The sequence below is a fragment of the Rhopilema esculentum genome, chromosome 4 (assembly GCF_057945365.1).
Source record: "Rhopilema esculentum isolate cy_ngs chromosome 4, ASM5794536v1, whole genome shotgun sequence".
In the NCBI taxonomy this organism is placed as follows: Eukaryota; Metazoa; Cnidaria; class Scyphozoa; order Rhizostomeae; family Rhizostomatidae; genus Rhopilema; species Rhopilema esculentum.
The window spans coordinates 8,541,587-8,569,545 of NC_142818.1; the positions used below are offsets into that span (position 1 = coordinate 8,541,587).

At 35.2% G+C, this 27,959-nt stretch overlaps 2 protein-coding genes and 1 long non-coding RNA gene across 3 annotated transcripts in view; 2 read left to right on the forward strand and 1 right to left on the reverse strand.

Moving 5' to 3' along the window:
- Nucleotides 1-8,078, forward strand: LOC135690934 (uncharacterized). The gene is made up of 14 exons (XM_089115571.1): nucleotides 1-112; nucleotides 631-689; nucleotides 1,583-1,645; nucleotides 2,333-2,385; nucleotides 2,876-2,945; nucleotides 3,525-3,580; nucleotides 4,417-4,447; nucleotides 4,789-4,849; nucleotides 5,258-5,324; nucleotides 5,506-5,577; nucleotides 6,125-6,288; nucleotides 6,831-6,889; nucleotides 7,317-7,363; nucleotides 7,965-8,078. Exons 1-14 carry the CDS (start codon nucleotides 1-3, stop codon nucleotides 7,984-7,986), a joined length of 936 nt encoding a protein of 311 aa, XP_088971697.1. The 3' UTR covers nucleotides 7,987-8,078.
- The window catches only part of LOC148960388 (TBC1 domain family member 31-like), a 24,832-nt gene continuing 3,134 nt past the window's right edge, over nucleotides 6,262-27,959 (reverse strand). The window contains exons 5-25 of the mRNA XM_089114258.1: nucleotides 22,228-22,406; nucleotides 21,515-21,644; nucleotides 20,846-20,935; nucleotides 19,791-19,901; nucleotides 19,040-19,201; nucleotides 18,419-18,498; nucleotides 17,959-18,105; nucleotides 16,920-17,053; nucleotides 16,244-16,377; nucleotides 15,474-15,653; nucleotides 14,722-14,901; nucleotides 14,239-14,291; nucleotides 13,632-13,784; nucleotides 12,001-12,136; nucleotides 11,477-11,569; nucleotides 10,960-11,100; nucleotides 10,392-10,508; nucleotides 9,878-9,955; nucleotides 9,375-9,471; nucleotides 8,903-9,068; nucleotides 6,262-8,554 (exon numbers count right to left, since the gene is read on the reverse strand). Coding sequence (XP_088970384.1) covers nucleotides 8,935-9,068; nucleotides 9,375-9,471; nucleotides 9,878-9,955; nucleotides 10,392-10,508; nucleotides 10,960-11,100; nucleotides 11,477-11,569; nucleotides 12,001-12,136; nucleotides 13,632-13,784; nucleotides 14,239-14,291; nucleotides 14,722-14,901; nucleotides 15,474-15,653; nucleotides 16,244-16,377; nucleotides 16,920-17,053; nucleotides 17,959-18,105; nucleotides 18,419-18,498; nucleotides 19,040-19,201; nucleotides 19,791-19,901; nucleotides 20,846-20,935; nucleotides 21,515-21,644; nucleotides 22,228-22,406 — 2,529 coding nt within the window. The 3' untranslated portion in view covers nucleotides 6,262-8,554; nucleotides 8,903-8,934. The remainder of the gene's footprint in view (nucleotides 8,555-8,902; nucleotides 9,069-9,374; nucleotides 9,472-9,877; nucleotides 9,956-10,391; nucleotides 10,509-10,959; nucleotides 11,101-11,476; nucleotides 11,570-12,000; nucleotides 12,137-13,631; nucleotides 13,785-14,238; nucleotides 14,292-14,721; nucleotides 14,902-15,473; nucleotides 15,654-16,243; nucleotides 16,378-16,919; nucleotides 17,054-17,958; nucleotides 18,106-18,418; nucleotides 18,499-19,039; nucleotides 19,202-19,790; nucleotides 19,902-20,845; nucleotides 20,936-21,514; nucleotides 21,645-22,227; nucleotides 22,407-27,959) is intronic.
- LOC148960389 (uncharacterized) lies at nucleotides 19,087-21,380 on the forward strand. Its single transcript, XR_016144975.1, has 2 exons — nucleotides 19,087-19,218; nucleotides 20,347-21,380. It is a non-coding gene; the product is annotated as an uncharacterized LOC148960389 (long non-coding RNA).

The window sequence follows — 27,959 nt, forward strand, 5'->3', positions numbered from 1 at the left end:
ATGGCAGATTGGGTTCATTGCAATACATGCTATAAACAACCGTTTGAAATAAAGGCGCAATTTCAGCTGACAAATTGTGGTCACATATTTTGTGAAATCTGTATTACGAAAGGTGAGAAATTATCTGCAATTTTATTCATTTTCCTTTTTGATACTATCACATTACTTCACTTGCCAGAAGATTTAATCCTAAATTACATATACAATATCTAGAGAAAACAGCATTCTCCCTGTCAACGGAAACAAGTGTCCTTTTTGTTAAGTGGAGTCTATTTTCTAAGAAAATTCTCATCATAGGCATAATTGAATTTTTTATCACCGATGTTACAAACATAACAGCATTAAATGCGTATAGTTTTATTTAAGTGGTTTGATTGATTGATTATGGATAACAAACAAATCAGGTTTTGTAACATCATTCAAAGGAAGCATTCAATTAGATGTTCGACATCAAACACTTACAGTTTTCTTACTAGTAGGCAGAATTCAAATCTCGATTTTAACATAATTGGTCTCTAGATCTAGAAAGATAAAAAATATATTCTGCATCATATGAAGAATATTATAATTCATTATAGACACCAAAAATATAAAGCATCTTGATTTATATAGCGTCTTTTGATTTTTTAGCTCCTGGTTACTGTCAAGTCTGCAAGCAAAAATGCTCTTCGATATTACTGACAAACAAGGTAGTGTTGGAATCTATTGAACTATGCCCAGTAGTATATATGTGAAGCTAGAATCTATCTTCTAAATTAATACCTATTCAAGACATGCCTCTTACTAAAATAACATCAACATATTTAGATGACGAGAAATTAGTTTTGACCCAGGAAGCGTACCCTTGTATGAATATGACACGGGGCTTGGCCTAAAAGTGTAAAATAAATCAGTAGAAATAACAAGGCCTTTCCTTGTTGCTTTTCTCTCGTGCAAGATGTTTGCGTGGAGTTTTTTACAGATATCCCCACGCATTCTCCAGCCCGTCCCGAAAAACAGTCAGAGTGTGAAAACCATAGCTAGCCAAACGTTTTTCAGAAAAAATATTCAATAGCTGACCAAACGTATCACAGAAAATCTAATTGTGAAAAGTTTTACTGTACGTTTCTGTTAGTTTTAATATGTTTTGGACGCAATCGTGAAAAAGTTGGGTCCTAATAAAAACGATCATCTATTACAATTGAGGAACACACAGTTAAGATCAAAGCCCCTATTTTGTAACTATCTTAACAAAGTCAGCATTCATTTAGTTTTTAAAAAATAATTTCCAAAGATGTTATCTTTTCGGTAGCTACGCCAAATCATTTTGCCCTCCCCCAAACCCCGCAAAATTTCATTCATGTAGAAAATTTATTTAATTACATAAACGCTTGGCCAGATAAAAGCAAACTCATGAATTTTCTAGCTTTATAAATCAATTTTATATTTGAAATTAGTGAGTAATTGTTATTTTGCAACTCCCAATAACCAATGGCTCTAAAAAAAATTTCCTATCTAGGCTTGATGGTTTTTCTTTCCAGCTAAATACTGCATGTCTCAGTAAACAATGTCAGAACTAATTGAAGCTAAACATTTTTTACAGATGAAACCAGAAGTCGAGAAATTCTTTGCTTCTCCAAAAGATATGCTCAAGCAATTTATGCAGGTAACAGAATTACCTTGGCCCTAATTGACTGGCAGCCAAAAATAATTTGAAAAAACGCTCTACATATTGAGAAACCTCGCAAATATCATATATCAATGCAATTGTCATTTATAACAATCGTCATTAGTAATTATCATCAATATTTGTCCCTTTGTACTTTATTGCATGTTTATGAAAAACTAGTTTAAACACAAAAAAGAAAACAGAACTTGAAATACTAATGGCCACTGATAAGACATTGTTATCTCAAGTTATCATTGGACGGTGCAACACGGAGACCTATTCATTGTATTTGAATTATCAGCTTATGAAGATTCTCGTTGTTAAAAATATCAAAAATATCGTTTGGTACAAGAAATATTCTGGCTTTCAGAATTAAGATGAAATTTCGAAAAAGGTGAGAAAATCTTATTCAGAAATGAAAATTTTTGCTCAAGGTTTTGGATTTTCAAGATGGCCACAGACAAAGACTCATAAAGCACAAAATGAGCCTGGTAAATACACAACAGTTATTTCTTCTCACTTCTTAGATTTATTTTCTGCACAAGATACCGAAAGTATGTAAAAAAATTCAAACCCAGTAAAGGATCACAAATATATCCAAATAAGATCTGAAGATGCTTAATTGATTTTGCCAGCTTTTTATCTTCAATATTATTTACGGATGACAAATTCTATTATTTTTAGGGCGCCTCAGATAAACAGAGCCGTGAAAGTGACATCACGGCACAAGGATTTCGGTAAAATGTCCATATTAGTAATAAAAGTTGTTTTACTATGTCAAGAAATTGTAAAGAAATTAACTTGTGAAACAACGTAAAAAGCAAACATGATCATATAAAAATAACAAGACGTAGAGAGGAGAATCATTAGCTTTCTGCAATTCTAGGCATAGGAATCATGTGGTGTAGTCACACCGAGAGGAAGGGTAAAGCACTGCTTGATAGGCACATCCTCTCACTGTCCTAAACCTACCTTTATAAGCTAGGTAGCAACAAATACAAATCCATTACAATGGGTAGTTTCTCTGTGAAATTTCAGCTTTTTTATTTTGATGGTATGTTAAATTTTGATAGTAATTTTAAGCAAGGCTACCTAATACTTGTTCTTACCTTATATAGTGTCTGACCATCAGTCCTTCGCATTTCAGTCGCTCTAGAGTTAATTACTTTGTTCAAACTTAAGCAAGAGCTGTCATCCTGATGCTCAAACAGCATCTCTTTTTTGCAGGGAACTGCAAAGGGAATACCAAAAGCTGAGAGAGGAGAATAATCGATTAAAGCAGGCACTAGGGGCGATAGTAAGAAATATTGAAAAGCATAGTCACTTCTTAGGTTAAAAAATAAACTTTGAAGTAAGATTATCAAGATGATGATTCAACGTGATTTCTGTCATCACCTGCTCTTTATTCGTATTTTTGATAATTCCAGCCAAGTAACATAAAACTGGGAAATCATAGTTGGAAACAAAGGATTCTTTTTTAAAGTTAGTCGAAATTAAAGGAATTATTCAGGAAAAAAATTGAAATTCATTCTTAGTTGCAACTAAATCGCCTTGCCTTCATCAACTCTCTTTGATTGAGCAATGTTTGAAAATATCTTATTCTAGAGATCACAACAGACCGACGTCATTATGCAAAGGTATAATTGTTTATCAGCCTATCACTGCAATTGCTCGACTTTCCCTTTAAGTCCTTCAAATATCGCTAGCATCTTGTTAGTTCCTTAACTGAAAGCTCTTCCTTCTTAGCTTCAATACTTCCAATTATTCATTATCTCTCAAGTTTATTTCTTGTAGCAAGAAAACTTTAATACCAAAGAATCAATATTTTTCTTGCATGGAATATCTCTCATAAAGTATCTGTACATTGTACCTTCAGCCGCAGCTCGACACAACATTCACAAGTAATGAAGAGTCCTCTTCGAAAACCAACAGGTATGATAATCTTGACACATTTTTAAACTTCTTACCTGCTGGAAGTCGATGATTTTGAAGCATAATTTCAAAAGGTTCTTGGCAAAGGGGGTGGTTTGAGCCTCTAAAAACGCCAGCCTAAAGCACTTTCAAAAGATCCTATCAAATTGATAGTGAAAAATGCAAGTATCTCTATCAATTCCAAGTGGAAAAATTCTCATGAAATGACATTTTAAAATGATAATACCATTTCAGGCATATCTATGAGCCAAGATCAACGTTTTGCTGGCACAACACCTTCAGCAATGCAACATAGTCAACCAGTAGGGTATGTTTGCATTGATGCAATGCTCTTCCTTCAAAAAAATACTCTAATTATAAATAAAAACTTTCTATCATCATAAAATTGGGATGAAGGCATTTAGCACAGTAATACAACCCTATCCCTCGCCCCCCCCTGTAGCAATTAGATGGTTACATTGACATCAGTTTCATCTGTTTCCATTGCAATAGAGCCCCTGTGCCTTAGTGCCTTAGTGAAGTTCGCGTTCATTGAAATCATTCCTTAATTTTGCAAAAAGCTGACTTGATGCTCTAATGTTGAGAATATTTCTCTCTTTAACTGCATTGTCTAAAAATGAAAATTTAAAGAATGATCCTTTAAAAAAATTCAGAAAAGGTCGCCCCAATTAAAATCCAACCTTCTATAATCCATTTTAAGCCGATGAAACTCGAAAACAGGTAGCGAATACTGCAAAACATTAATGTTTATATTTGCATATTTGCTTTCTTTTGATTCGGTTATCGTTGCACCAGCAGTAATTACAAATGAAGAATGTTAACTGTTGTTTTCACAGGAACAATACTGGAGCAATTTTGTCACAAAGTGTAAGTAATATTTTCTTAACATTTTATTACGCCTTGGAAATTTTGTTAGATTTGCCATAAATAAAAGTAAAAACGCGAAGTAAAATAGCTCTAAGGAGAACATTTTGCATGGGGTTCGAATTTTGAAACACTTTAATATTCATCAAAATTTAGACACAAAATCTTTTAGATATATCTAAATCAAAATATATCAAGATCTAAAAATAAAAAAAATATTAGATATATCTATATCTAAAAAGCATCTTATCTTTTGCAACTGGCTGGAAATTTCTGCACTGTCAAATTCAAAATAATACGGGATTTAATTACGAGAATAACAGCGTGTCTCTTTGAAATTCTAGAAAGCAAGGACACCTTCAGACAGAATATCGATTCGGACACCACCCGTTGGGGGTGTTATCAGTAAATGAGCTTTTCTTTTTAAAATGAGAAATATGCTTTCTTAATCAAACTTTTAAACTAACTGCTACTTATACTGCTGAAGCTTTCTTTCTATAACATCCGACAGAAGCTGTGAAAATTAAACGTAATATAGTTTCTAAGCGTTTTAACTTAGCATCAAGCCAAAAACAAGTCAAGAAATCTGGTATTATGAGAATAGGGCTCATTAATGGCAAATTTCTTCATGTCCTATATTTAATAAAAAAATAAACTTTGATAAATAAAAAGAAGAGCAAAAGGGAGAAGAATTAGCAAAATTAAGAAGGCGGCGATACCAGCTTTCTATCATCGTCCAGATGCTACCCCGGTAACAAATATCGTATCGTTATAAATCTTCCCTTAAACTTGAAAACCACCTTTTTCATAAAGGCACCCCATCGCCATGCAAGATGTACAAACTGACAAATACTGGAGGATATCCAAGATCACAACCAAGGTTCGATTCAACACCGCCTCTCATCTTCACAAATGAATTCAAATATTCAACATATCTTCGTTTTAGATTCTATGAAAACATTTAAAAGTTCGTTTTCAGCTGAAAAATAATATCGCTTGTTTGGAAAACAGGTTGTTTAAAGAAGTTTTAAAAATATCCTTAATCTTTTCCATGTCAACAGGCAACACAACGAGCAAGGCATGCATAGACCAATGACGCAAAGTTCTCCAGCTGGGTCCCAAATGAGGTCTAGGTAAGTGGATGAGCCAAAACGGAAATTTTATAGAAATTCTCCATTAAGACCCTTGCACACAAGTAAATTAAATTTACATGCAGCTGCTTCTTAAACATCTTTTGGGACATATCGACTTATTGCACACTAAGTTTTAACCCAAGTCTGTTCCCAGATACCGCAGAGCGTCAAAAAAAGGGGGAGAAGGGGGCTGAAACTGAATAGAACGAGCTGTTCAGACGGTACATTTCTTAAATCTTTACATTTCCAGCAAGAAAGAGGGGGAGGGCCTATAGCCCCCAATCCCCCCTACTTTGCGGTGCATGCTATGGATGATAGCAAGATATTGCAAACTTTGATAAAAGTGGAAAAAGGTTAGGGGAGGGTGTGAAATAGGTCTAAAACACCACATAAATATAAGCTCCATTTATCTTCACTGAAAATGCATAAATGCATAAGGGTCTTTTGAATCTATCCCTCATCACACTTGCATAGAGCATTTATTGACCAAACTAAGTAATTAATTACAGTTATGGAGCGTCAAGATGAATTGCCTATTCTCTTTTAGATCAAGTACTCCAACAATGTCACTTTCAAGGTCAGTTACCCCAAACAGATACAACTCCCCACGAGATTTGAATAGCTTGATGAGTTCGTCACAACAACGGCAAAACAATAACTCAACTCCAATGGCAACTCCCTCCAATAAAACACCATACACATCAAGACCAGGTGAGCTTCTTTATTCAATCATTAGCTTTAACACTTTTTAAATAAACACTAAAAACGGCTGAGTAAATATTTAACACAGTTATCTGATACATTTAAAGTTGCATCAAAGCAAAGCAAAATAAGTGAATTACTTTTCTTTTTTGTCTTGATCAGTGTGGTCGAGTGATGACATCATGAAAATTTATCTTAAGAACCACTGATCCATACCTCTAAAAGAACCACTTGAAATTGTGCTAAATATGAAATTGTGTCAAAATGTATCAGTTAAAACTATTACAGACTGCCTGCGGTACAATTGCATGAGCACGGGCTCCTTCCTTCTTTCAAATCACAATGATTTGGTCTCGGTTCTTAAATATAGAAATTCACCAGCAAAACTAGGTTTCTTTTTGTACCAGACTTTACGACATCGTCAAAAAATTGCTTTGGTGATTAACAAAACTGTGTACACTTTCAAAGCACAATGCTGAGCCACTATCAAGTTCCATCAAGTGCACTTCATACTTTTGACTTGATTAAATTTCACTTGCTTTTTTTTGCAGACTCGGGTACTCCGATGCAGATAAACTCCACGCTCGATCCGGCTCAAAGACAAATAAGGGTTAGTACAGGCTCAAATGATACCATGTCAGGTTTTTTCATTCAAATCATAGCAAACAGACCCCCTAACAAGTCAAGGATAAAACCTCATATTAAGGATCACATGTACGAGTGGGTTTTATTCATCTGCAAACTAATAATAGAAAATATGAAAGATTTGCCTTACTGATTTTAACTTTGACCAATCGGCGTTCAGTAAAGGACACAGTAAATAATACCTGACACTACGTTAATAAGTGCAGTTCTTTAGCTGGAAACTGCACAGTAGAGTGCTGAGTTGCTTCTCAGCATAATTACCTTTCGTGACAAAGCTGAGCAATGTTTTTAATAATACTTCAATAAGTATAGATAACCAAAGATTAAATTACGCTGCACCTTTTTTGGCATTAAACTTTCGAATCTGATCAATCATTCTGCTTCTTTAAAAGCTCACTTACCAACCAAGAACAGCACTTATGTCCAAGGTAACACCGAGGTAATGCCCGTTTTACTTATGAAGGATTATTATGTGGAACGACACTTATATATAGGGAACTTTGTCTATTGTGCACCCTATTGATGTGTCAATAATGAACTTTGTGTTTTGCTCCATATACTTAAAGAGCCTGTATACAAGTATACTGTATGCAAAACATTTGTCAGAATCACAGCGAAAGATCAACTTTTGGGAGACCTTGGAAAACTAGCATGAATGTTATTTTGTGAAATCGTGGAGTGGAAAAGTCGCTGTCATTCTCTAGTCTCTTCGAAAGACACTATGTTTTGTTTAAAATGAATTCCTGCTTGTAGCTAAGCAAATCAAACCGGGATGGTAAAAACCACGGGTCTAAACACAGAAGCAATTTCCTGTTAAAGTATTTAACTAACTATGAACTTGGAAAGGCGGGAAATTAAAAACATTCAGTGCTTGAAATGGTAAAATGGTGTTTCTAGACATCCATGAAAAAGGTAACATAGCTTTGTGACTCCTCTACTTGCCTTTATTAAGGTGACTAATGATATATAAATGAATGAGATTGCATTTCAAGGCATAATAGTACTTTCCTACCTTAAACGTAAATTTCATTTCATTACAGATCATCGCAGCAGACTGCATAAAGGTTGAATCATTGCGTGAAGGCTGGGTTATCGAAACAATCGCGAACTCTAAATTGTTTGATATTATGAAAATGTAAATCGATCTAGAGAATAACTGACGTAAAATTCATAAACGTATACCTCCAACCCCAAACTAACACGATGAACATCTTCCCATAACGGACACAACAAAGGAAACCACAAAAATGGACATTTACGATTTACAGGGAAAAACATTGCCCATAAGCCTAAGCCTCTTATCTTCAGTCAAAGCCCTGCACAAGAAACCTCCAGGTAGAAGACGGCTAGCTGACGGTTTCAATATATGTACAAGCTTAAAACAGAGATAGAGAAATTCTATTGAGGAAAGTAAAATTTCTAAGAAAAACCACAGCGTGTGAAAAATATTTACAATATTAACAGATATTCAAGCATCCAGATGGAAAGAAACCATTCAATTCTACTCATCTGCAAAACTCCATATGATGAAAAAAGTCCATAAAATTTTGGGGTTCTTCTTTTCTACATCATTCTTCAATGTTTGTGTGTTTGCTCGTGCTTTTGTCTTTAAGAACATTAGCACACCCAGCTGCAAACCAAAAAGGTTAATGAATTTATGGAATTTTAGCATGAAAACTGGTTCAGTTTCCAAGAAAAGATAATACTAAAAAATTTTACAAAATAGAAAACAATAGTACTTTTAGAAGGCAGTTTTATTACACTAGAGAAGCCCCTGGATCAATTAAAGTGAACAAATATAGTAGTTAAAACTGCAATTCATGTTGTGTGAGTGTCAGGTATTAATATATTCTAAACAAAAGATACTAAATATATATTCTCATAATACTCCTGTATCAAAAGAAACTTCTAAGTTAAATTTGTGGATTATGAAATCGGTTGGAAGTCGTGGTTTCATATTCCAGAACAGTTTATTTACCTCTTAATATTTATGCATATCATTCGTGCAAGTTATCTGTATGAATAGCTGTCGATAGATGGCGGTCGTTGATCTTTTTGTGCAAGTTTTCTTCGCAAACTATTTATCTGGCCAAGCAGCTCGTACTGTTTTTCTTCAAAATCATCTCTTCTTCTGAGTATAGCATCTACAATCAAACAGGTAGTATTTTTGTTGAAACTTACATTCATGTTTTTCTTTCAAAATACTTAGTCATAACAAATATTTTAATGATAACAAAAAAGAAATAAAAGCATACATAAAAATATCGAATAACGTTTTTTGCACAGAAACACAATTAGGATCTCATTGAAATGATATCTGAATGCATTTTGTGGTACGAATGTCTTTGTTTCCCAATCTAGCTGCTTCCATTGTATCTAAAGACGCTTTTATTAATATGCAAAAGATGGTAGTTAAACTACTTCAAAAATTCGCAATAACTTTTATTTACCTTTTTGTTCATTTACTGGTACAGCCATTCCCTTTTCTTCAAAAAATTTGCTTTTCTCTCTACCAGAAACTGAGGTGACTTTAGATAATCGATCTCGCTAAGAAAAGCAAGAAATACTTAAATTTATGCACATATAACTATCAATCTGAAAACAGCTGACAATTTTTGACCTGATAGTACCTAAAAGCATTAATGTTAAAAATTTGTTGCACGTTTATATGCTGATTTTAAAAGCTCGTTAACTTTGGAGATGGACTGTGAGTGATTATTCAAAGATATTATGCAGCAGAGGGGACTCGTTATCTCACATTGTGTGCTTTAGAAAAGACACTGAAATCTCTGAAAAGAATGGGTGAAAGCACCAAAAACCGGGAAAGGGTTTTCATGACTAAAAATTAGGAGAAAAAAAGCTCCAAGGCCAGAAGCACAAAGAAAGGATTCTTGAAATAATCGAAAAGGCCTAATTATTAATCAGGGGAAAAGGGTCAAATGCCAAAAAGTACCTCTTTGTTGACCATTATGTTCATGAGATTGTGCATTTCCTCTTCCCGAATGTCATTCTCTACGTTTGCACGAGCCAGCTATATTGAAACGCATCAATCTATTTAAAATGCTGACTAGATGTCACTTAAAGTTATGAATTATACTATAGAGAAGTTATAAATGTCACTAAAAGACGAGATATGGTGTAACATGTCCCGTCAGTGTGAGCCGGTAAAGGGGAAAAGGGTGGTCGTTCTTGTGGTGATGATTAATGCAAGACTCCTAAGTTGTAATCAGATGAAAAAAAATTAGAAGCACAGCTCTGGATGAAGATTACGAAGATTAAAAAAAAATTCAGCAAATGTAATTTAATCAGTAGAGGATTACAAAATATTCAACGTGCTTATGAGTTATAAGGAAGCAACTTCAATTTTTTTAATGTCTCTTCAGTGGATTTGAAATTTCAACAAATTTAGGAAATTGCTTAAATCAAAACAAATGGTAAAATTTCACAATTTATTCCATTATACTTACCTCAAGGGCCTTTATTTCTCTGTCGATCTCCGAAACTTTCTTCCTCTGTTCCATAGCATCAAGCAGCGATAAATTTCCTGATTTCTGTTGGGCGTTCGCTAATTCCGACTGCATATCCTACAAATAAATTCGGTAGCTCATGTCACTTCCATTTTTTAGACAAGGAGTCAGTAATCAGTACTGTGGATAGCTATTACCAGAGTGGCAGAGGAAATTCACATTAAAATGATTTACAACCTGTATGGTGACTAGTGAAATATAAGACAGAGGGTTTCTGTAAGTAATTTGAATGCTGCAAAGCATGCTGGGATGCTTACCATAACCTTCTCACTAAATACAATGACCCTGCACCAATCTGGTCGTTGACAGAAAATCACTTCCGATTTAGCAGACATCCTCACCACGCTGAACATAGCTCCATATCGACAGCAGTGACAACAACCACATTGTACTGCCACAGAACTTGGAAGCGCCTATCATGAACATCCTCTACAAAACTGACAGTATGCCTGATGGCTATTAAATTTTTTCTCAGCTTTTCACTCAGATGGTTTAAACAAAAACTCACCTTCATTGTGTGACCCTTGATAGCATGTGATGACTCCACTGCGTCCCTTAGTTGTTTATCTTCCATTTCATTTCTTTTGTAATTTATTGCAAGATCTGCTTTGTAACGCATGGAGTGTTCAACATCATCTCGCAAGAGCTCCTACATGAACAAAGGCAACATTTACGAGATATATCAAGAAATTGTTACCTTGTAAGTAACAAAGCACTGGAAACCTTCACACCCACACCCAACCCCAAAATTGGGATAAGATGTGCACTGCGATCGATATTCATAACTACTTGGTCCACTAATACTGGAAAAATATGTTTTCAAGATAGATTTGAGAAAACTTCAGTGACGTCTTTATTCAAACATTCTCAATGTATAGTTAGTGTTTTGATAGCTTCAATAGGAGAATAGTCTGTGAGAAGTCAACAGTGCATTTCGGTGTGGCCAAAAAAAAGTGTCTCCAAATGATAAATCTAAAAGTACAAATTTAAATACCAGTTAGCGCTTATATGCTGGTACACCCTACCTGTTGAAACAAGCGTTTTTGTGCCTCTAATTCCAGTGACTTGATCTCCATATCATCTAACGCCCTTTTTGTCTCATCATCTCTCATCAACATCTAGTAGGCGAAACAATTTCTCATTTTACATAACGTAAATGTGTGACATGTTGTGAATATCTTGATTATTGAGCTGAGATCAGTTTTATTCTTATCTGTTATATAAAAGAGATTTTGAGCATACATAAAAAATAACTCCTTCTGATCAAAAAAAATTTGCCTTTCTTCAAAAATGCAAAAAATGTGATTTGTATCAAATGAGGTATTCACCAGGAGCGAAATTTTCTAACCCAGGTAAAAAAAAATCGTTATAACGACTAAAGACTTTTTACAAGTGATACAACAGAGTGATGTTGAGACAAGAGGGTCCAAGGTCAAGGTTTAAGAATGAAAAGGAGTTGTTATGATCAGGTTTTCAAGTGTAAACAAGTGAATATGTTGCCATGCCATGCTGCAGCTGATCATGGTATTACATTTGGTATATAGCTAACCTTTCTTTCGAGCTCGTCATCTAATCGCTGAATTTCCACATCCTGCACTTTTTGTTGATGTGTCATAAACTTCCTTCTAACCGCATCCAAGAGTTTCAGTTCCCGCAAGGCGATCTCTCGTTTCATAGCCTGAAGTCTTCGTAAAAGAATAAAAACAAAAAATGTAAATATATCAATGGAAGGATTGTGATATACCAATAAAACTAAGCTTCGAGAAGAGTAGCTATATGATAGACTTTGGTATAGATTTTGCTATTGCATTTCATATTAAGAAAGAGGTTTTAATAAACATACTGATCCTGCATGTAACTGACAGCAGCAGCATTGAAAATCAGCTTATTAATTACTTAACTAACTCAAAATAAGCCAAATATACGACTGTAAAGAACAAAGTGGTTTTGAAAAAGCAAACAAAAAACATAAAACTTAAACTTTTTGTCTGACACTTGTAAGAATATGAAACATCAGAATAGTGATCGGAAATTCTTTTTTCTATAGGCAACCGGCACTGATTGGGCAACCATTACAGTTATGTGGTCGCATTTATGATTGGCCTACCTCAACCCATACTGGGTATATTATTTTGATCATCAATCTGCCGTTTGACACTCTGCCGAATATCATACGAAAATATTAAGTACTTGATAAAACAACTGTTTCATAGCCATTTTAAATTTTGTACCATTTAAAATGTTTGGGGAGTTAGTTCTAAGCTGTTAAAGAACCCAACCAAATACAGTATTTTAAAATATAAAATGGCCAGTGAAAACATCAAAAACCCTTTTGATAAGCATCGCTTTATCTAATCTTTCAAAGAAAATATTTTTGTAACGCATCCATTTTTTTACTGAAACGACCGATTTCTTTTTCAATGTCCCCGATAGGCAAGATAATATTATAATAATACAATATATTTATACAGGATAACCTTTTCAGTAAAAATGATACTGCTATCAACAAGTTTTTAAAGTAAAAGGATCATTTTAAATTGGATAAAGGATAAAGGATAAAGCTTAAAATTGACAAAGTACTTTTCATTTCTGACATCACATGGTAGGCTGTTATAAAGTGACGCTCCTTAAATTGACGTTCTTCCCGCCTCACATCTCACTTTTGGTAGTATAAGAAGACATCCATTGCCTCATGTGTTTTTGCCGTGATCAAATTTTCTGAACACATTTTTTAGCGACTCCGTGCATATTCCATTGACTGATTTGAAAACATTGATTTAGATGTTTTCTTTCGCGTTTTTTCGAGGCTGTCTTATTTCAAGGATATGCTGCTATCTCTGGCTACATTTTTTGGGCCCTGTCTTGCATTGATTGCAACTTGGATTCTGTGGTATCACCCAAGTTTATGTATAGCGGATAGCAGTTTAGAAGGATTGGCCTAATAACTGCGCTGTGTATCTTCTCTGCTACATGTGATATAGTAGTTGGTCGAATTCGTTGCAGCAGTTTCAAGCGATTTGAAGCTTTCTTGCAGATTTTATTAATTTGTTGTTGCATAGTCAGATTGATTTAAGATTAAAGAGCAGATAGTTTAAAATGTACGCATGCTTAAATATGCTTCGAAAATCTAGCGAGTTTGACAAACTGCAGTACGAATGGACAAACAACTTTTCCAAATACCTTGTCCTTTGGTCAGCAAGCTTTTTCTCTTCGTTAAGAATCATAGACCGTCTTTGTTGCTCTGCACCAATCATCAGTTCTTGCTGTCTGTAAAACGCCTCCTCTTCCTGGCGCGTTTTCTCAGCCTCCTTTTGCAAATCCAACGTCATTTGTCTTCAGAAAATTAGCAAGTATTGCGATGAGAAATTTGAACAAAACATGAAAATGATGAGGACATGCACAAAAATAAACTAAATGCAAAAATCTCGTAACAACGAAAAGAACCTATATGTTCTTTTTAGGCAAATAAAGGAACGAAGAGCAAGTCTTTAGAAACAGTTCGTACATTTTTGTATTTGGAAATTGGAAAAAGCAAGCAAGATACTTCGGCACAGGATTCCTGATATTACAGAACCAGCTTAAAGCAGCAAAAATAGCTAGAAAATCTGCCGAAAAAGCTTCAAAATTCTAAAACAAAGACAGAGAGACAATATACAAAGGGCATTATTCTATATAAGATCTATGTATTCTATAACATTTTTTTCATTCTATAAGACTCTGTAACATAAAACTTAAGCTTTAAATTTAACCCTAGTCTATTAAAAAGAAACTAAAGAGGGCTGCTTACTTCTGACGAAGATATTCCATCTCATCCTTGCGAATTCTTTCTCTTTCTTGTATCTAAAATAATAGGAATGAACAATTAAAAATTGAGCACAAATAAAGAAAAAAAATCTTTATTGAAAATTAAGTGTGTTGCATTAACAGGTTCTTGCTAATCTTTTCTAAGAAATAACAATCAGTATTGATAGGAAATCGTTTTCTGACCAACGATCTACAAAATTAATAGTGTTATCCAGGTTATCTGTTATCAAAATGTCCCTCTTGTGTTTACTTCACTACTTAAATACTTGATACCCTATGATCCCCTATGATCACTCCTTATGATTCTATATGATTCCCGATGATTCTATATGATGCCCTACGATTCTCTATGATCCCCCCTCCCCCCCCCCCCCAGAAATACGTGTGTCCAGTACTTTTTACTGCATTGAAGCTAATCGATTTATATTCACGTTTAACTTAGAAGAAATCGAAAATCAAAACTCACCAGGTAATCCACAACAAATTTGGGATATTTATCGAAAATAGGATACTGGCCCTTGGTAAGAGGAACGAAATCATCAAGCATTCGCCTTGGATGAATGTCATCGGGCGTTGCTTCGAACAGACGATACGAGTCCTTAATTACTGAAGAGATGTCCACTGGGTTTCGATGATGAAAGAAAAACTGCCAAATAAAATGAATTGATATGAGACAAGAATGCATTAAATTGCCTTACGATTTGTCTTACTGAAGTTTAGGTCTACAGAGTGAAGATTTGGAGAGTTGCATAAATTTTGCCACCAGGAAGTTTAAAAGTTTGTAGAAAGACCAACAGGCTCGATTGTTTAGTGTAATTTTAATCGCAAATTCAAAAATCTAACTATACAAATTTCTTGACTCGGACATTACTTTTTTAAATGACATATTTGGTATTCCGTTTACAACGTAGCTTTCTCGCCATAAACTTCTGCTTGGATGTAAAAATGCGTTAAAATCAATAAGCAATTCAAATCGAGAAATGCAAGAAAGCTGTAGAATATGACCAGTCTATGAGCGTAATAATAAGATATGTTTATTCTCAATGTTCTGCAGTTTTTAAAATAAAAGGAAAAGACCAATTAGCTTCGAGGTCCAAAGCATTCTGTTTTGATTCTCACAACAGATATAAACTTGAAATGGTTGCCTCTAGAGCTTGCGAGTAAGTTTAGCCTAGAGTAAATATCAATTAGTCTTTTCTAAAAACGAAATTCCCTTACCTTGAAATCGTCCAGGTCGGTAGCCGACAAAAGTGTTTGACGGTTTGCTATTAAATATGCAACGATCACAAAAAGCAGGAATGACGGGTGATTCGAGAAGATGTTATCCCATAATTTCAACCAATCATCTTTAGTGACAACTTCAGAAAACAGCGTTTGCATCAAAGGCCAAGCATACTCCTGTTAATAATTGAATTGCAATATTGCGTTTATAGCATATATACGTTATTGTCCTATTAAGTTTTCGTCTGGGCAATTAATCATTATGGATGTCTTTCAAGAAGGTAGCTTCTGGCTCCAAATTAACGAATTTGCTTGTGATTTGCATCCAATGTAAACAATGCTTTTCAGTTTCGTGATTTTCACAAGATATCCCCAATACCTGAAATTTTCTTCTTATATCTTCGCACATTATTTCAATATTTAACACTTGATCGACAATTTGATATAAATAAGAAATAAGCCAACGAATAAGCACAATCTAGAAGCCAACAACTTCCGTTAAATATGCTATAAATACAGCTGATTCAGACCAGTTGAACGTATCTAGATATTGTATAGAATCCGGTTGTATAAAATGTATAGAATTTAGACTGACAAAAGATATAAACTTTTAGATTCTTTCATACAAAAACAGAACAGATGCATGATGATTGCATCAAGCCAAAAACTGGAGCTGCCGCTTAGAACCGTCCTGTTCTATACATCAAATCGTGGATTCATTTATAGACAGCTACAAAAAGAGAATATCGGTGAAGCTAATGATCTACCTGTGTTGTGACATTGTGTTTCACCAAATGCTCCATCAGGTGACGATCACTATGAGCCAGGACTGTCTCTATCATGCCGAGAATAGTCAGCGGTGGATTCGGGAAGAACTCAAACCACTTCTGACACCATGTAGCTATAAAAGTAAGTTGAGCAAGCATTTAACCTGAATGATTATGAAATTACAGGCAATACAGACCTTGCAAATTATTACCAAGAAAATAAAAACAGGTCTTGTGTGATGAGATCAAGTTTTCAAGTTTTAATCTATTTTCTGGACTTTTCATTTCTCATTGATCCATGGATAGTGAAACAGGTACGCATGTCTGAAACCCAATGTAAGATTTTAACTTTTTATATCATAGGTTTATATCGGAGACTACATGTAAGCAAGTCTTGCTGTAATTATGCCAAATTGGATCAAGGAAAGGCACACAGATTGAATAATACTTAAACACTGACCAGTACTTCAATTACGTATGAAATTCTTTAACAATCAATTGAAATTCTAGAATTGCTTTTAAAGATTGACAAAAAAGTACTGGAAAATTCAACCATTCAAACCTGCTGATAACAATAACAATAATATAAAAAAGCTGAGGAAAAGCTCGAATGGCTGTTCTTTATTCTGCAAGATTTAAAAACTTATTCATTAAGAAGCATGGACTGTTTACTTACTAATGACAGTAGCGATAAACTCGAAACAGATCAATTGGTTATTTGGACACAATTTGACAAAAGGAAATGCCAGCATTGGTAGGAAATCCGTTTCACCAAAGATTGGAGACCAATAGGCAAGGGCTGACAGGACTCTGACAAAAACAAAGGAAGAAATATTCAAGTTTAAGTGGATGCATTGTTGCAGCTATAGATAATAAAATCCTTTCATATATTTTCGATCCTTATTGTTCACTCTTTCCATACTTATAGTATATTTTTATCATATTCTACCACTTACTGAAGATGACTCTAGCTGGAGTCGAAACGTCTTAATAACAGATTATGTCTTACTGATTTTGTCGTACTAATTTTGTCGAATTTGGATCAAAGCTGGTTAAAATGATTTATGTCGAAACATAAAGATGTCTCTGTTTTTTGCCGTGCTATTCAATTCTATTCAATAGAAAACAATGTTGAAAACAATTTGATGAATAACACATTGGATGGCAAATTGGTATACACTCCTTTCTTTAATTCAAAGTTTGGGTTAGTGCATTTCAATTGCAAAGTTTAACTGGGAGAGGAGAAGGTAAAAATATCGGCATTGTCTGTCCATGATTTAAGCTTCTAATCGAAACTGTTGCGTGACGATTTCATGAAAAAATGGAACAAGGTTTAGGACAATGTATTTTTTCACCCTATCGATACTGACCATGGGGGGAGCGAACATAAAATAGATTTCAAATATTAATATTAAAATGATTAACAAAAACATATGAAAGAATCTACTTATACCTTTAAAGGTTGAAGTTACACTTTCAGTATAAATAAGCAAAAGAGAAGTACAAAAAAAGATGCGAAGCTTATTTTTATGCACATAAAAATATGTGGAAAAAATAAGACATGCGTTAGATCAATTACAGATAAGACATGTCTAAGATAATTACAGATAAGGTTTAGCTGCCCAAGACCGTAAAATAAACTGACGGTTAGATAAAATGTTTATTAAATATGGGTCCTTTAGCAATTGCAATGCAATACCATCCAATACAGGTACCTTTCTAATGAACGAAGCAGCCTTCGGCTCTTCACGGGGAAGTTCTCATGAAGCCTTGCAAATGCATTGTGGGTCCCTTTATCGACCAAAACACTGAATGCAACATGATTTTCTGGCAACCTCAACAACGATCTCCATATGAACAACCTGAAGAAAATCACGCGTGGTCAGGAGGAAAACACAAGTGCAAGAAAGGAACGACAGGCCTAGGTTTCTGGATGATCTCAGTCTTCAAAAATTTGTTTCATATAAAAAATTTGAAATCATATTAGGAAAGCTTTTGAATTATATTATTGTGAAATATCTTATTGTGTCACGATAAACAGTATTGGTACAAATTATGCGAAACCGCAAACATTTAGAAATTCGTGGTCGAAAAAATGTTCCAAGAGATGAAATAAAATGGATGCTTTGTCAGTTTTTCAATATTCAACATATTATGTTTGTGAAGTAAACAAACCTGTATTTCTCAGGGTATTCGCCATATCCCTTTAGGATTTTTAAGAGACGCTTCATATCCAAACCATCTGGTAAATCTCGCTGTGATTATAAACAAATATATTCTTAACATAGCAATAAGACTACACGAAATGAAAATTGATCAACAAAAACAAGCTGCACAAGCAGAATGGGATTTAATACAAGAAGAATTAAAACGTTTTATCCTGTTGTGCTACCAATCAGCCGTAAGCAAAAACAGTTTTATGCAACGAATCAGCAAGATTTTTTAGTTTCTTTAGTTCCCATTACGTCAGATTACAAGCCAAATACAGGAAGAATGTTGCAGGAAGATTTTAGGGGTGGTTATAAGATTTTAAACGTAAGAAGGATAAAAAATATCGCCAATGAACTAAGATTTCGTTCAAGTTAGGGAGATTGTTTTTCTTAGGTCGTTGAGCCACTTACTTGATGTTTGGGAATATAATTAGACTTATTTGTACTTGCAAACATTCATTGTTCTTGCTGCGTTGTCTTGCCTGTGTTTCGATGTTGTTTTGACAAGCTCAGGATGATCTATACATCAAGATGAAAGCACGACAATGGGCATAGATAAACGATTCATGGTAACAAGTGAACATACGTATATTGCTTCAGAACTCTCCTGTTGCCACATCAAAGCATCACCAGAAATAACGCCAGTCTTCCACGCCCCTTCAGGCTTCTTTTTGTCTTCATTCTCGAAAGCCACCCTTCGTCGTCTCTCTGGTCTTTCTACAACATCTTGAACAACAGGACCAGGAACCTGGCAAATAGGAAAGGGTGAGAAAAATTCCACTGGGGTTCTAAGAAACGCATTTTTCTTTTTCAATAAAGAACACTGTTTACGCTTAATGAATGCGGGAATCTTAAGGGGAAATCTCTGCAGCAAAAAAACAGGATCGGACGATTGGACCAGTGGCCCCTGAACAGCGGCATAAAGCCCAAGAAAACTTTATGTCTGCTAAAAAGCTTCCAAGAAGCAATTTTTCAGTATTTTAAAATAAGCAACAAATCAAACACCTATATTGCCAGGCTTTATAGAACCAATATTCATTATTATAATACACCTTTTATACAAGAACCCCGTATAAGAGTCTTTGAGCCTGCAACTCCTAAATGCACCTTTAAAAGAAGACCGAGGAAAAGTCTGACTCTTGAAAAGTAGGTTCTTTCTGGCAGGGATTTACGGCAATTATGATTAAAGCTAAATGTTTAAAGTATTGATCAGCGAAGAATGTGATAATAAGTCTCAGAATTCAATTGTCAATCTGTGAAAATTGTTAAGCTACCTTATTTATAATTGTTAAGCTAACATATTTATAAACATACTCTAAACTGTAAACTTAAGCTACCTTCTTGGCAGTCCCTGATAAGCTTTCCAAGCTGTAAAGACTCAAACTGCCATCATCCAGTACACACAAGCAATATCTTCCGGTTGGACTCAGAACAAAGCGTAAGATTCGCTAGAAGATATAAGAGCATCGTGGGTGATTCAAAGGCGACTTTAAACTGAACAGAAAGGGAATGGAAGGATTGATCACCTAAGATAAAAACATTCAGTTTTACGCAACGAGATTTATCATAGGCCCATTTGTCACTGATTTAATATACATTTCCATAAGATAAATCTTTACTAAAATATGATTATGTAAATGATTATTGAATAATGGAAAAATATCTGAAACAAACAATAGGCCTTAAATTTCTTTGAAGCTTGTTGCTTACTCTCTAAAAACTTGATTAACCTTTTGTGTTATCTTCAAATAAACAAACTTTCAAGTTAAAACTAGAGCAGAAATATTTTTCGAAACTTTTTAAGAGTCTTTAGTTGTAGGGGAGAAGCCTCACAGGCTAGTTTGTAAACGAAATCAACAATGTATGAGTTAAATTGTTTTCTGCTATTACCAGACAGGACAATAGCAAGCAAGTGATGGTGAGACGAAATAAAAGATAGGTCGGGAGTAAACGGATGCAAGTGGGGTAAAAAAGGAGAGCGTTGAAGGAGGTGAGGATACCATCTGCCAGTAGACACACGGCATGATTAAGATTGCCCACCGATGAAAATTATGATTTCTCACAGCAGACTTTCAAAAAGCATACTAGCAACGATTATCATCATTATTATTATTTAACATATCTATTAACTTATTATTTTAGCATACATATCTATTCTAACATTTTTATCTATTAACATTTTAAAATATTTATTTATCAACATTAAACATACTCTAACAAATAAAGTAAAACAAATGTGCCTATGAAAAAGCAAGAAATGAGACAGGAATCAGAATTTTGTTAATGAAAGTATCTGTACTAACCCCAAGGCATGTTGATGGGACATAGAGATACCTAGGTCTCAAAAACTAATCAAGAGCAGAAACAAATCAACTACAGCAATGGATCATACCTGGTTATTACTGCCAATCTCATACATCAATTTGCATTCGTTCACGTTTATGAATCTTAAGATTCCGTCTTGAGCCAAAACAGCTAAAGTCTGAAAAATGTAAATTGCAATAGTGCAAAAGCGAACTGTATTAAAATGCTCCTGGGGGCATTAAAATCCCCGACCACAAGCAAAGGGGTTAAAGCATAAAGAGTCGTGATCTGAAGATAAGAATTTCTCGTTGGAAATACAGGATTCCTTAAAATGGCTACCTTGAAGTAGGTTATTAAAAACTTAGTATGATTATATCGTTCTATCTTTCCATTCTAAGTAAGAATTTTGCAAATTAAGGAATTTTTTAAGCAAAATTGCTCAAGCTGGCCAATAATGATAAAGTTGCAAGATATCATGACAAAAACCCCCAATGAAAAGGATTTGAAGACCAAGGAGGAATATCAACCCTTGACAGTCTTTAATATATTTCTGGTCTCTAACGATACTTTTAAAGATTATTAGTTGCTCTACTATTGTCTGTTATTTTCGTACGAATACAAATGTGACATAGCAAGCATCCAATAACGAACAGTCGAAATAGTATCCCAGATCGACTGTTATATAACATATAAAATCTCTTTTTATATATTAAATGTCCTGTAACATATCAAATGTACAATAAAATAGCAAACGCACCTCGGGATTATCAGCTGACAAAGAATCGTTGACAAAAGCCATATTTCTGACTTCCTTGGTTTTCGAAGGCAGCTGTATAATTCTTATCAGATGCTGCGAATCGAGATTCCACAGATGAATGAAATGCGATCTACAAGAGGAAAGAGGAGATATGTGCTTATCTTCAAATATGTTATGAAAAAGCTAAACTAAAGATATCAACAATTTCTTTCTACATCACAAAAATGAAACAGCTAGAAGCAAAGCATGTTTCTAGCTGTTTAAAAATAAGCACAGACAATAAAGAGAAAACAAATTTTGCTTCTGGCACGGCATAACAATCCTAGAAAATTTGCTTCTTGCCTTAATAGTTTTCCCTTATGAATTTAAACAAGGGAAAAGAAGAGATAAAAAGTGGAGATTAAAAATGAGACTTCTCATCTGTAGAATGGACTTGATAGGTAACCATCTTTTCTTGCAAATTCATGCTGTTCCAAAATTCATAAGAAAGACATAATTATAATAATTTTTGAACAGAATTATCAATTTATAATTCTAGCATTGACGTACAGCACTAGAATCTCAAAATGCAATGAAACCGTCCCTGCAATCTTTTTTGAATATTTGATGTTTTTTGACAAAGACTCCCTTCCCACATTCCCCCAGCAGCCATAGCCCTCAGCAGCTACACCCTTTGAGCATCCCTTAACAGCAGCACCCCCTGTCGATCTTACCTGCCAGCAGCAGCAAGCATTCGACTGTCTTTACTTGCAGCCAAGCATTTATACATAGGCTTTTCACCAGATGGACAATTCAGTTGATACAAGCACTTCATACTGTCGCAATTCCAGGCAAAGATGCTGTCATCTCTAAAACAACTTATCAGTATGTTGCTTGTCGGTAAGAAAAATACCTGTAACAAATGATAGGGCATGAAAAATTGATTATCGAAAGGACAGCTAAAACGCAAAAAAGGCTCACAGTAGCTGAATTCTTTATTTTGTCAGCAATATTAAGAAATTTAGAGAGGAAATGCTCGCAATGACCGGTGTGTATGAATAACTTAGCAAATATCTTTCTTCCTAGTTACAAAACAAAACTCTCCCCAAAAATATTAACATTCACTGCTCAATTTCATCTAGTCAAAAGGAAATAGTCCGTCATTCTAAAGCAGCAAGTGAAAGAGGCAAAGCTCGCTAAATGATAACATCCATCAAACATAGGAGTGCATCCTCATAAGCATATTGGATGAAACCGGATCTGTGCAACTGACTCCAAACTGGAGGGGCCAACAATGAAAAGAAAGTTTCCTCTTTCCCCCTCTAGCTCCAATTGTGGCAAGCATTTTGCTGACGCATTTTTACGTGTAGACCTTGGTTCAATGTATTTTTTCAATCTAAAGGTTTATCTAAATAGATAATTTGAGCCGATTCTAATCCTTTCTTCAGCAAAAAAGTGGGGAAGGCCATGGCCTCACTGGCCCCCCTTGTGACACGGGCCATGTGAAACAATACTTCCGGTGTTTTATTGTTTCTTAAATGTGAGATTCAAAAATTGTTCTTGCATTCGGTAGTAATCATGGGGTACTGTAGCGGAATTCCAGATCCACGAAGCACGTACAAAAGAACTGCATTTCTGCAAACATCTTTAAAAAATAAAATAAGAAATGGCTACTTGTTAAAGCCAGTTCAAGGTCTTTACTGGTTTTTGTTATAGTTTAGATATCAAACACAAACACGCTCTTGTCAGCAATTTTTCACGTGAAAAATTCTCAAGACCAACCTTTAAGGAAAGTATTGTCTCGTTATTACTCTGCCAGATTACGAGGGAGAACTTTCATTTGTCACAAGAAAGCAACAGAACTATTCTGGATTCTGCCTTGGTTTTTTTACGCTAGTACCCAAGCACTGCAAACCATTAGTTGAATGCTATCCCATTGGATTCAAAAAGACTAAAGATTCTAATAATTGCATAGTCCAGTGATATCATTGTAGAGTGAAACTTCAATAATCCGACATCTTCAAACAACGATTTCATTTTATGTTTTGTCTTTACGGTCAAACCATGGCAAAGGTAACCTTAAGACAAAAAAAAGGTCCTACAACGGACACATTCTTACAACGGACGGTGCCATCGGTAGCTGGTCTCAGTTAAATGAAGTTCCACTGTATTTTCATAAGATGCTTTTTATCAAATGCACATCTGGACACATAGGCCCACTTCATCACATGTAACCTGCTCCTGGTTATCCTACATATCGCCCCCAGCCTCCTAAATACTCACACCCTTAACCGTATTCTTTGAATATATTTTTGAGTAGTCATTATAACTTTCCCATATTCGATACAGGGAGAGTAAGTCACAGTGTAAATATACTTTCCACGCTTTAATAGTAACTTGTCGAAGCGGAACTTGTTTACATTTAGCTCTTTTTTACATGATGCAGTTGTTCGTATATAAATCCCATAGCGACGGCTGAATACTCATTTGATTCTCCATTTTTGTATAAACAGCAGTGAAGAGGAGTTTTCTAAAAGAACAGTTCAAACTCAAGAAAAAGGTTCAACTTTTTTTAAGATAACTAGAAACGTCCAGCGTGTTAGGCACCATTCTATATAAATAATCATTGAAGATAGAACTGCGACATGCTAAAACAACATACAATCACTGCCAAAATTACTTGGAGCACCCAACACTTTGCGCTGTGCTTTTCTATTTGTCATTTGTTATCCCGATACAACTACTTCCGTCCCCCTCCCCCCCCAAAAACAATGTTTAAAGTATAATAAAATATCATACAAGGCACATGAAAAAGCGTACTCCACAACCCCTTCCTTTTTTCTATAGTAAATCAACATTGTTCTTAGGGGGAGAGGGGGTGGCTGAATTTGCCTTTGAAAACTTACGTTAGTGTTCCAAGACTTTTGTCAGTGATTGTAGGTTGCATAATCTCATCTGAATAGAAATGTGCAGCTAAACAAAGAAAAGCACAGAACAAGAATAGATCGTTGCATCTAGGCAGCCTAGGCGAGACCATCTGCTAGTGTTATAGTGAAAATTCAAGGGCAGTTTTAGCCAATATTTGAACGAAGATTTGATTAAAGGCTTGAAAATGTTTCACTGGCGAGAGATGTATTACGCCGACTTTGTCATAACGCAAAAATCGATAAAGTGTTATATTTGAATAACCGTTGTGTCTTTGTAGCCAGACAAGTAATCAGGGAAAGGAATAATGCAATAAGTCGCAAGATCATCTCCAAAAGGAAATGATTGTCTAGTTTCAAGTGATCAGGAATGATGAATATTGATAATGAACAATTGAACACTCAAATCATTAAGGCAAGACGCTAATGCTGGATTCAGCTCAAGATTGCGTACAGAATGAGTTATTGCTATCAAGAAAAATGATCATGTTTTATGGGAAATGGCGTAGGCTTTTGTTGAACAGTACCATCGTTGTATAAGGACAAAATAAAGTGCAGCCTTCACCTCTCCTTTGTCTAGGGACACAGTCCATTCATCATTGCCGAGTAGAAGCTGAGAAATGATGTACGATTTATACGGGCTGAGTGTTTTGAGGTAGTAAAAAGAAAAACTAACTAATAAACTTCCATCTTTCTTAGACATAGGAGGATGAACTTTATCGTATCACTTAACTCTAACTAAATTTAAACTTATAACTATTAAACATTTTCTTTTATCTTGCTAGCGATTCGTAAGTATGATGTCATCTTGGGGAGACCTAAACTGAATATCTGTCTTTGTTGCAAGTTCGCTCCAATCGCAAAACCCCTTTCGGTATCTTGTCCTATTCAGCTGATGTCTTACAGAGTCTTTTACAAACTATACATTGTCCTGGGTTGCAGTTATCGATATTTTCCCCGAGTCTTGTAACTTGTGAATGTAAAAGAGACCAGAACGTCATTAGGTACATTCGGTTATCAGTATAACGATTAAAACTATGAAATATTAGATATTCTAATTTTGCATATAGCTAAGCAGCAATCTATAAGTTTCGCCAGCCATCTAACAGCTCTGCTGCATAAATGCGATTACTATATGGAATTCTAGCGTGATTATAAGTTATCTTTCGTCCTTATCTTTAAACTGGCGGATCATGGGCGAACATCAATCACGGACTCACACTGTCTGTTACCAAGGTGTCAGCAATGTTTTTAAATAGGATGCTTGACGCCTCTTTTCTGAGCGGTTTGAGGCTAACCAAAAAGTTGATTGCCCGGAAAAGTGATCCCGAAAGGATGAACAGAACGGAGACGTCGCGTAAAATAGAGATCAGTAAACAGTTACATGGATTGCAAATGTTGAAATATATAGTGATGAACGAGGCTGGCAAGTAACTAACAATGAAGACAATCAGCATTTTGAGAAATGAGGCGGTTGCCTTGCGCCCTTTCTTAATGTGACTTCTTTTCAGAGCTGACGTCTCAGAGCTCCCTCCTGTACACTCATCAACTGGGCTTTCTTTTACGAGTTTGACGTAATAAACAGCTGTTGTTATCAGTAGCATGCAGAAAGGCAAAGCTATGTTAAATGAAGAAAAAATAACCATGTACTTCATGTAACCAAACAGAAGATAAAGCGATGAGGTCATTATTGAGACTACCCATGTAGAAGCAACGAGCACTCGCGATGCAGCTTTGGGAATCCCCTTTCTGTATGAATAAGGGCGCAAGATGGCGTAGATTCGATCAATGCACAAGTAAACCATTGTAAGCAATGACACGCCCCCTAGAATAAACATGATCATATGCCCCAATGCAATCTCCTCCCTTTTAAGCTGTGCACTTTCTGCTTCTGATATGTGTATGCCGATATGAAGCGTATCTGCAAGAAGGCCAACCATGACATCAGAGATCGCGATGTTTAGCAGTAGCCTGTAGAATAAAATACGGAACTTCTTGGATCGATCCCGGTGTATAATGTAGACTATTAAGGAGTTAAGTAGAGACGTTGACGCAAATAAGATCACGCAGATGATAGCAGTTGTATATGACAGTAGTTTATGGGGATGTGACATCGGGCAGCTTTCAGCGTTCTTCATACTCTGAGACTTGCTATGAGGCTAGCTTTCGTTTTTACTTGCGAAAAATCTTCGTTCAATGATCTAATCACGTTGTTTTTACCAAAGAGCAAATCGCGTAACAAAAAGATAATATTTTCCAAATTTGGAAATGGCGTTCAGGTGTTATTCATCGTCTAAAATTAATTCAGAAGATGATTTTCTTTTCTTGATTCTCTTCGTTCTTCAATCTTCTTTATCTGCGGTCAGATTTAAAGATAATAGCAAGTAACGCTCGACATCGAACAGTTCTCAAAACTCAAGCATGTGAAACATGAAATGCAGATCTATCACTTGCATATGCAACGGCTCATTCTCTGCTTTTTCACAACCAATCCGCAATGGAGGTTTTTTCAAATAAGAACTTTATTCAGAGCACAGTCCTTTATTTACAAAATTACCAGCAGCAGATTTCATGGCAACGACAGCAGGTCCTTATTTGCAGAAATATTTGCAGCAACTACTCCCAACAGTTTTGCCCATTTGCACATTTCAATTTAAAGCTATTTGCACGAATGGGACGATTCTTTAAATATATTGGGCCAAGATCCGATAGCCAAAACAGACAGGAAAAAGATGATTGCTTTTTTACAAGTAAACGATCAATGATTGTGATTGTAATCGTCCGCATTAACCGTGGCAATAAAACATTTCAATAAAACACGTGGAAACGAACCCAGATCTATAACTGTTTTTGTCGTTAGAACTCGCAGGTTGAAAGACGCAAGAGATTGCAGGTTGTCAAACAGGAGTGCCAGGTTGTTTTGCTAACAGCATCTCAGGAAATAAGAACCAAACTCTCAAGTCTGATTGGATGTTTTCAACTAAAACCAATATGGTAGGATCATCTCAAAGTTATAACAACACAACTGTTAGTGTAGAAGTTGCCAACTTGAAGGGACTCGTATAAAGATATCACTACACATATCCCATGGCGACCAGAACTTCACTCAGCAACCAGCAATTAAACCTTGACTTTACAGATGATTAACGCTTCTGCTTCTAAATGTTCTATATAGTTTCAATACGAGCTAGAAACAAATCCAATTTCCTTCTTCGGCACTCCTGTAAAAGACGTCTGTAGAAAGATTGATTATTTTTGCCGATTCAAGCAAATATCGACGACGGCAACTTGAGTATGCAGCTGTTGTTCAAATGTCTCTGATATCCGAATTTGTCCTTACCCATATATGTCGATTACCAAACAAGTTCGAATAGCAGTGTTTTCCAGCCTTAGTCACCAGCTTCATGAAAACCGTCTGCGTTTGAACTTCCAATTTAGATTATTGATTTCAATTTCATATAAAACCTCTAGTCTAACAAACGCACTCATCTAAATAATCGGTGTTCTTCAATATGTCATACTAAGCTCATGTTCTGTAGTTT